Below are 9,981 nucleotides of genomic sequence, written 5' to 3'. Positions count from 1 at the left end.
TGCAATCCCACTGGAACAAGGCCCTCCAGCTCTTTGCCACCAACGGCACTTCCCTCCAGCCTTTGCCCAAAGCCCTGCACCAGGAGGCTGAAGCAGACTCCAAATCAGAATTTATGCCCCCCTTCAACCCACACAAAAAGACCCCGAAGGGGAGATTCTCTGCAGCAAACTTTCATTGCACATATCTGGCCCAGGTACCAGAGTTTGATGACCCCTGATTTAGTGCAATATAAAAAATGCAAATAATTTTTCTGTGGACACCAAAACTTTCTCGCGGACCACCAGTGGTCCACAGACCACCAGTTGGTGACCGCTGCTTTACAAAGCTTGATAGTTCTGATAAACTAAACTGATAATTTGAATAAAAAATTGCAAACTATGTAGCTCAATTGCTATGATTCTCAGTGTACCGCAGTCTATATGAAAAAAGTTATTGGGGGACAAAGTATCCTAATGACTGAAGACAGTGCTGCAAATCATGACCCTATGATTACATATTTCATATTTTTAGATACAACATAGGAGAAGCCCTGTTGTAATTGTGTACTGCCTAAGAATGAGGTCCAAATTATCATTTATCTTCCAAATGTGGGGTTTCAAAGAAGCCCAGGACTTCTTGATACTGTTGAACAATTATGAGTATTGTTTTTCCCTATTTTACATGCTAACTTGGGCAACTGATGACCTCAATTTAGCAACCTTCAAAAGGGTATGGGCTATTTGTGCATGCTGTGAAAGACTTTAGATCAGGCACATCCAACCCACAGCCCGTGGGTCGTATGCAGCCCTGGACAGCAAGTAATGTGGCTGCATAAAATCGTAAACTTAGCATTAATATGTGATTTATATATATTATATTATATATTTTATATAAGTGACCCAAGACGATTCTTCTTCACTCAATGCAGCCTAGGCAAGCCAAAAGGTTGGACCCCTCCATGCTCTAGACCAGAGGTGTTACACGCAGCCCATGGGCCAAATCGGGCCCGCGATAAGCCCAGAGTTGTCCCATGGGGCTGTTCTAGAGATGGCGAAGTGCCACCCTGGCCCACCCTGACCATGCCCACCCAGTTGGCTGTGATGACCAGGTGACACCTATCCCGCCCCCCCACCCCCCAACGGCAAACGAAATCCTGATAGGACCCACAATGGGATCAAGTTTGTCACCCTGCTCTAGATAGTACTCTTCTCTCCCTTTCTACGGTAACAGGAAAAGTAGATTTTTTTTCGGAGCAACATCTCATTTACATTTACAATTATATCCAATATGTGAAGTATGATTGGGAAAGATTTGTATTTCAAGAAACAGTTTTGATGCCAGGTATAATTATGGGCCTTTTTCCAGTAAGTAATAGAGCATTCATAAATATTCTTAAGGTTAGACGTATGCTCACTTTTCCAAATCACCGCTATTCTATAATACATTAACTCTGTTTTCTCTTAGAACGGTTTAATTTTTACTGATTAATCTGATTGCAAGGAGGCAGTGCCCACTCTATATCAAGTTTCTATGATCACTCAGTTAATTTAGTCTCTTATTCTGACAAAAAGCCTATTGTTTGAAACTTTTTGTCACAAAAGTTTTCCAAGAAAATAACACAGAAATCAGTAAGTTAAGTAGCAGCAATTAAACATATAATGAGTGTGATGTAGCCTATTCAACTTTATATCACAAAATGCAAGTGTAGACCCTACACACTTGTCTCCCCAATTCTTGCTTGAAGAAGTTTATAAGCACAATTCTATGAATTTAAATTTTTTTCTGATAATTAACATATTCAGGATAGCAATAGCACTTTGACTTATATACCACTTCACAGTGCTTTACAGCCCTCTTTTAAGCAGTTTACAAAGGTCAGCCTATTGCCCCCCAACAATCTGGGTCCTCATTTTATCAACCTTGGAAGGATGGAAGGGTGAGTCAACCTTGAGCCTCATCAGGACTGAACTGCAGGCTGTGGGCAGAGTTAGCTTGCAATACTGCATTCAAACCACTGCACCAACACAGGATCTATATTGGCTGTACAACTATTGGCTGAATAAGCCTGTTGTTAAAACAACATGCTAACTTGGTATTTTGTAATGATTAACATGGGAAAACATGGACGTAACAAGCATCAGGTAAACTATTCATGTGTAATTGAATTCCATTTTTTTTTACTTGAATTTACCTTGAATTATGGACATAGTTACTTTATCTCACTAGGCCTTAAAATTTCCAGGAGATACTTGTTAGTTAATACTAAATTAATTTGGTTAAGCAATACAACAGCAAAAAAACCCCAAAACCATTATATACTATAGTCATTTCATTCATGCTTATGATATGAATTTACTAGGTAGCATTGAATGAAATTCAAAAGGAGGCAATAAACAAGGGATAGGTAAAACTAATACAACATGGTATCTCCGGTGCATATGGACAGACAGAAACACACACACACACACACACAGAGAGAGAGAGAGAGAGAGAGAATGACCTTCCTGCTTCAGTTTACAGATGCTGACCATAGTATATTTGAAGTTCACAGAGATACTTTGCAAAGATTCTCAGACCACAAATTTTCATTTATAATGGAATGCTTTGCTTGCAATATTATACTTGGTAGAAACTGCAAAGCTGCTTAAAAACAAGCACCCTGTAATAATCGTGGTAGTCCCATTCCATGAACTCATTTGGAATATAACTTTTTGAATTTTTCTCCCAGTCCTTCTGGAAGTTCTGTCTAGCAGATTCTAGCAGATTCTAGCAGAGGGCAGCAATGAAATATCTTGATTTCCGTTAGCACTTTATACCTGTCAATGATCCCTGATCTGTGAACTCTTAAAAAAAAAAGTCTTAAAGCAACATTGAAAGAAATGCCACCAAGTCAAGATTCCAGGCAGTGGCAATGCAATATTTCGAAGGTATGACTATATGATTAGGAAAAAAAAAGGTAAAAAGCATGTGTATGGAGATTTTCAGTCATCCAAGGCATGGTTGTCCCAAAGGTGCTTGTTCAAGAGGCAACTGGACTTTCAGGGTTTTCTTTGAAAACGTGCCGCTTTTCATCTACGAAGTTTCTTTAGCTCTACTGATGAGAAGCAAAATGTCTTAAAAAAAAAAAAAGTCCAATTGTCTCTTGAAAAAGCACCTTTGGACAGATGCAATAAAAAAAAGCCTTCATTTGGCTTATGTTAAATGGCATATTTGTGACTGTCCATCACATCCACTTGGTGGCTAGAAATGCCTTCCTCCTTTTCAGGGCATCTGTTGGAAGTGTCCAATATCTTCCCAATATGTCTGTTGATCCCAAAATATTATGCTAGTTTCATTCAATAGCTAATGACGAACAGCTCTAATTCCTTTTAGCTAGTCCCTAAGAGTCTGTAAAATTTTTAAAGGTAACAAGCCTAATCCAAATGTGACAAAAAGGGTCCATAATAAACAACCTGCCTAACTAGTTACCTATAACTCTTTCCTTTACCAGTCTCTACTTACAACCATTTGTTTAGCAACTGTTCGAAGTTTTGACAATGCTAAAAAAAAATATACTTATGACTCACCAAAAAAGTTAATGAGAGTTGAAATTCTAAAAAGGGCAAGAGATGATGATAGATATAGAATATTTTTTAACATGGTGGTTATTTTATTAAGTGTTAGAAAAAAAGTAGAAAGTAGAAATTGGGAAAATAGTATTAGGCATATTAAATATAATAGAACATATTATAATTACTATGTATAGACAAATGTTAGAAATTGAAAGATTAAGATTATGATTATGTATATTTAGATGGTACTATCATTATTAGAATTGTGTGTGAAGTATATCAACCCAGACAATACACTGTTCAGCAAGCACTTTTGGATGTTAAACAAAAAATTATAATTATATAAAAAAATTTACTTAAGATTACTGGTCATTAAACTTATGGCTGTTGCAGCATCCCTGTGATCACGTGATCAAAATTTGAGCACTTGGCAACTAGCATGTGTTTATGAGGGTTACAGCATCCCGGAGTCACATGATGGCCACTTGCAATTGATCCTGAGTCAGCTTTCAACAGGAAATTGGATTCGTTTTAACAACCAAGACAAGAGTTGTAAAATCAGGCAGGGTCATGTGATAACTGTCAAGCACAAATAACCGGGAACAGGGGTTTAGTTCAAAGCACTAAAAGTTTATTACCTGCAACCTAAACACAAAAATCTGATCTACTAAATTCAAGTCAAATTGGCACTAGATAAGTGTCAAGGGATTTGGTTTTCTTGGGGCTGCGTAAGGATTCCAAACAGATGACACGTTTGGCCTTGCCTTCAGGCTCCACCTGGTCATCTCCTACAACAAATTCACTTAAGATTGCATCATTTTGCAATGGAAGTTCCAGTCCAATTGTGATCATAAGTAGAGAACTATCTTTAAATGTAACTACAAGGTTAAATTGAATTGTTGAAGTGAAGTGCTGCTGAACTTGATGCTACTGATAGAAACAAATTATTTCCAGGTTTGATTTTTATCTTATTGTACTGATTTTTCAACCAGGAGAATTGACAAGCTTTGCTTGTTACTCCAACTTTTCAATATTGATTCAGAAACTTCAAACAATGCTCTATCGGTGTCTTGATGATTTGCAATGAGATTGCATTTAACATTTCATTTTAACGTTCTAATCCCTCCAGTATAATCTCTATATTATGATTAATGCCGAAAGCAAGTAGTACCACCTATTCCTGATTTTCCAGGTGTATTACAGGGATAATGTGCTATTTCTTTTATTGCTTATGTTTCCAATACATGGTAACTATATTTGCGTACAACTAAATGATCACAACATCCAGTACAAATTCCAATTTGTGCTTCAAAACCCAATCAAAATATAATTAATATTTAAAGGAGTTTTGAATATTTGACAGGCCATATCTACATTTGACAGAACCCTGAAAGTAGCAAAAATAAAGAAATCCACCTGCTCTTAGGGATCATCAGATGACACCAGCTACATTTTTAAAAACATGTATTAGAAACAAATCTGGGATGCCCTAGTCTGCTTACATTCATTGTTTATCAATTAGGGGTTAATTTTTGTTTGTACATTTTGCATTTCAGTTTTAATTGTATTATTTTGTTTTAAAATAAGGACAGTTTTGAGAAGGATTTACTTCAAATGGCAGTAAAAACCAATGAAAATGATAGGAACTACATGGTTCATATATGCAAATACATTTTCTTCATTAGATGAATCAGGTAGTGTCTCAGTATATTTTGAATGTTGTTTTCTTGCAACAATTTATTAAACTAATTGCCCATCCTACAAAAATTTTACACCAACAGCCTTTTTAAATCTGAAAACAGAATGTCTCTTTTAATGTGAATAATCCACAAAACCAAATTATACTTTTCAGTCTCCAGTTAGGTTGATAACCATTTAAACTGGTAATTTAGACAAACAGGTTGTCTTTAATATCTAACTTTACATTGTATTAATTCAATGAACAGTAGAGAGGAATATGTCTCTATTATTAAAAGATTTATTCTTATGGTCCTAGCTTCCAAGTCTGCAATCTTATCACATTTTATAGAGAACAGAATGGCACTTTGTCAGGGAATACTATTACTACAATATTCAAATAGGTGTAATATACGAAAATTAGAATTTTTATTGGAATTGTATTTTAAGACTAAGAAGGTAGTTCCCATGTTTTGAATAACTACTACCATGTTCACAAAATGATGTTGACTCTGTTCAACTCTCTGAAAAAAAAATCTTACTTCCCTACCGATCTATAACAGAACACACAAGTTTTTAAATACTTTAGTGACAATTTTATTTACCTAAGAAGTTTCTTTTTATACATTTTGGGCAATAGATACTAGTGTTCAGAAAAAATTAAAATAAACTAAAATGAAGATTATTTTCATTTGATACATTTTAATATGGTCATTTCTAATCTTGGTCCAAATAATATATTTCTTGGAAAATTTTACTTTATTTAAAATGAAGAGGAACCCGTCCCTCCAATTATTTAAACAAGTCCCATAACAGCTGAAGACAAATGTCTATAATTTCAAGATTTTTTTTTCAAATGGTATTACTGGTTTTGAAGACTGATTAACTTCAATGCAACTCAAACTTATGTAATATATGATCAATGGACTGAAGTTGTAGCCCATTGTTTGACATCCGTTGGACAGTTTGGATACACCTGCAAAGCTTCCATAACTTGACTGTTGTCCAGGAGCAGTTTCATTAGCAAATATTCTTTTTGTACAGAATTAGATGGGCCTTCTACTGCTTTTATCAATTCAAGATGCTGCAAGCGTTCAAAGGCCTGAAAATGAAGTAACACAGGCAAATCATATGTAGATTCAGTCTAAACTATATTCTGTAGTTTAAAAGATAATTCACTAGAAAAGTATCAGAAAAATTAAAATCTCAATCCATCTAAGCCCTAATTGGGTGTCAAAATCAGCCCTAAATTAGTTTAAAGTGCGAAGCTACACGAATGCATTAACTGTCCACCAGAGGGCAGTACAACACCAAACATAATGGTCAAATACACAAATTCAGATAAGTGTTTAAATGTTAAAAGAATCTGGAACAGTAATGTTCTATGATAATAGAGTAGAAAACAGCTTTTTTTCTAGAAAAGAAACTACACATACCTTCATGACAACAGGCTTCTCAAAATTATACACAGTATGTGCTTTCCTCTGTACAAACTTCTGATACTCTGCATTAACAAACATGTATTAATTACTTTACAGTTTTAGGGGAACAATATATCTTTTTTAAAAACGCCTACTATCACCTCACCATGATAAACCATCTGAAAATTAAATGGTTCTCCTTCATAAGTATCATTTAAATGTTTCATAGCTATTATGAGGCACAATTCCAGCACAGACAGACCTACAAGAGAAAGATGATAAAAATTAGCACATTCTCTTTTAAAATATCCAAAGTATAATTTTGGTGTTCAAATAGAATATGTAGTCGTTGGACTTGCAATCATTTTTTTATACATGTCATTTGTCGTGTGCATTTGGACCTTCAAGGTTATCCTAACAGTTTTTAGTTATTCAAGATCATTTTACTGAGAAGATCAAGATTGTCTTTATTGATGAAGATCAATGTAGTTTCTACAGACAGCTGAGCAATAATATTGAATATGGATATAAACTCAGATTGTGCCCAAAAATGCACAAGAAGCATTTTATAGAAAAGAAACAGTAGGCAAAGGGACAGAGAGCTGTTAGAAGATGAAAATCAAGAGATTGACTATGGAGGGATTTAGCTTTCAATGGTTTTCCTACATATAGTTAAGAGAAAGATTTAAAATAGGTAATAGAATATTTGAATTGAACAGGACAAAACAATTTGAATTATGTACAAATTATGAGCACATAATTGCCAAATTGTATAAACTTTTGTCAAAATTTGAAATGAAAGAATAAAAAGTGAAAGCATATATAATAAAAAGGGCTAAAACTTTGGACATAATATATTAATGGAATAATGGAAAATATGTGCTAAAAGGGCTGAAATATATGTTATATTATAACCTGAAATGCATATGACATAGAAAAATTATTTAGAACTTATAAAAGAACATCAAATCTATATTGGAAATTTGGAAAATATGAAGGCTTATCTGGGTTCAAATACAGTAATACAAAGATTTTTAAATTTATTTTTATTTTATTTTTATTTGATCATATTTATATACCGCCCTATCTCCCGAAGGACTCAGGGCGGTTTACAGGCACTTAAAAAACACATAAATACAATATAAAAAACAATTAAAAAACTTATTCTAAAAGCCCAATAATTAAAAATATAGGAATAAAACCCAATTTAAAACCCATCAATTTAAAATCTAACTCAGTCCTGCGCAATTAAATAAGTATGTTTTAAGCTCGCGGCGGAAGGTTCGAAGGTCCGGAAGCTGACGAAGTCCGGGGGGTAGTTCGTTCCAGAGGGTGGGAGCCCCCCCAGAGAAGGCCCTTCCCCTGGGCGTCGCCAGACGACATTGCCTCGCTGACGGCACCCTGAGGAGTCCCTCTCTATGAGAGCGCACGAGTCGGTGAGAGGTATTCGGTAGCAGTAGGCGGTCCCGTAAATAACCCGGCCCTATGCCATGGAGCGCTTTAAAGGTGGTCACCAAAACCTTGAAGCGCACCCGGAAGGCCACAGGTAGCCAGTGCAGTCTGCGCAGGATGGGTGTTATGCGGGAGCCACGAGGGGCTCCATCTATCACCCGCGCAGCCGCATTCTGGACTAACTGTAGCCTCCGGATGCCCTTCAAGGGGAGCCCCATGTAGAGAGCATTGCAGTAATCCAGGCGAGACGTCACGAGTGCGTGAGTAACCGTGCATAGGGCAGAGATTAATATTCAGTTGAAACCACAACTTTTCTTGACTAGAATAATCGATACACAATTAGAAAATGGAATATTATTTTTATATATGATAACTACTATGAGTATTATATGACCAAAAATGGACAGACTCTAAAATACTCCCAATGGAGAATGGCTAGCGAAGATGACAAAATTAGTGAAGATGGTAAAATTGATTATAGAAAGGATAACCTTTATAATGTTTTCTCTCTTTCCCTTCTCTCTTTCTTTGTATTTTAGCTTCAAAAGCAACAGAGAAAACATGTTTCTATGATCGATGTTTCTACCCACATAATTTTATGATTGCACATAAATTATCGTATTTTTCGCACTATAAGATGCACTCCCCCCCCCAAAGTGGGTGGAAATGTCTCTGTGTCTCACAGAGCAAATATTGCAGTGGGGGGAGGGGTTGGTGTGCCTGTTACTGCTGCTGCCGCTCACCGCCACTGGGGAATGCTGGAGCCTTCGCTGCTGATCGGCAGTTGGATTGGCCTCCCAGAATACTGCTGCTCAGCTGCTTGGCAGTGAAGGTTCCAGCGTTCCCCGAAAGCAGTTCAGTTCAGTTGACCTGTGGTGGGAGCAACAGAGCGGAGCCCTGACAAGCCATGTACTGGGACTTCGATAACGTGCTGAAGCTGACCGGGCTGTTTGCTGTTTGCTGCAAGATGCTAGCCAGATGAATACCGGATGGATGCTAGGAGGCAGAGGCAGATTTTTTTTTTCTTGTTTTCCTTCTCTAAAGCTAATGTGCATCTTATGGTCCGGTGCGTCTTATAGTTTGAAAAATATGGTATATATTAATCCCTTCCTCCCTTAATATTACACAGGTAGTCTTTGACTTATGACCACAATTGAGCTCAACATTTCTGTTGTTAAGTGAGTTTTACTCCATTTTATGACCTTTCTCGCCACAATTGTTAAGTGAATTACTGCAGTTGATAAGTTAGTAATCAAGTTGTTAAGTGAATCTGGCTTCCCCATTCACTTGCTTGTCAGGTGGTCACAAAAGGTGACCTTGGGATACAGATGCTTGGCAACTGGTTTATATTTATGGCCGCAACGGTCATAAATATGAACCAGTTGCCAAGCATATGAATTTTGATCACATGATCATGGAGATGCTGCAAAGGATGTAACTCAAAAACAATTATAAGTAACATTTTTCACGTTTAGTGTCCATTGTATCTTTGAATGGACACTAAACGAACTGTTGTAAGCCGAGGACTACCTGTTCTGAAAATTTATACATTCATTTTTTTTCAGATATTATCTTACCATGCACAATATTTGCTTTTGTGTCCATTCTGCAGAGTTTACTGGCTTCCAGGAAGTCAGAGACGCGAATATAAGGGTGGGACGGAGTTATATGATTTGAAGCAAGCATCTGCAAATAGAGAATATTTTTCATTCCAAAATAAAATTCTCACAAAAAAGAAAGAGGCTAACTGCAGGAAAGAGGTGCAGTAATTTTTGCTGCTCCAAATAAATACACACATATATTGGACTTGCCCAAGAAAGGACAAATCAGGAGGTGATAGTACTCTCCAAGAAGGAAAATTCAGACTGGCTAACTTAGAGAACCGGATCAGGGATCAATA

General features: G+C 36.5%; 1 protein-coding gene across 6 annotated transcripts in view; it reads right to left on the bottom strand.

The window, feature by feature from the left end:
• Positions 1 to 4,152: 4,152 nt before the first annotated feature.
• Positions 4,153 to 9,981, bottom strand: part of ORC4 (origin recognition complex subunit 4) — a 28,831-nt gene continuing 23,002 nt past the window's right edge. For 3 of the 6 annotated variants that reach the window (XM_058193276.1, XM_058193267.1, XM_058193286.1), the window contains exons 11-14: positions 9,659 to 9,767; positions 6,796 to 6,891; positions 6,645 to 6,712; positions 4,153 to 6,310 (exon numbers count right to left, since the gene is read on the bottom strand). In XM_058193276.1, coding sequence (XP_058049259.1) covers positions 6,128 to 6,310; positions 6,645 to 6,712; positions 6,796 to 6,891; positions 9,659 to 9,767 — 456 coding nt within the window. In that variant the 3' untranslated portion in view covers positions 4,153 to 6,127. The remainder of the gene's footprint in view (positions 6,311 to 6,644; positions 6,713 to 6,795; positions 6,892 to 9,658; positions 9,768 to 9,981) is intronic. The other 3 variants (XM_058193293.1, XM_058193299.1, XM_058193306.1) reach the window with 1 other exon arrangement.

Source organism: Ahaetulla prasina, chromosome 1 (genome assembly GCF_028640845.1).
Source record: "Ahaetulla prasina isolate Xishuangbanna chromosome 1, ASM2864084v1, whole genome shotgun sequence".
NCBI classification, from domain to species: domain Eukaryota; kingdom Metazoa; phylum Chordata; class Lepidosauria; order Squamata; family Colubridae; genus Ahaetulla; species Ahaetulla prasina.
Note: the sequence above shows the minus strand (reverse complement) of the source record. Positions and strands in the feature narration are given on the sequence as shown.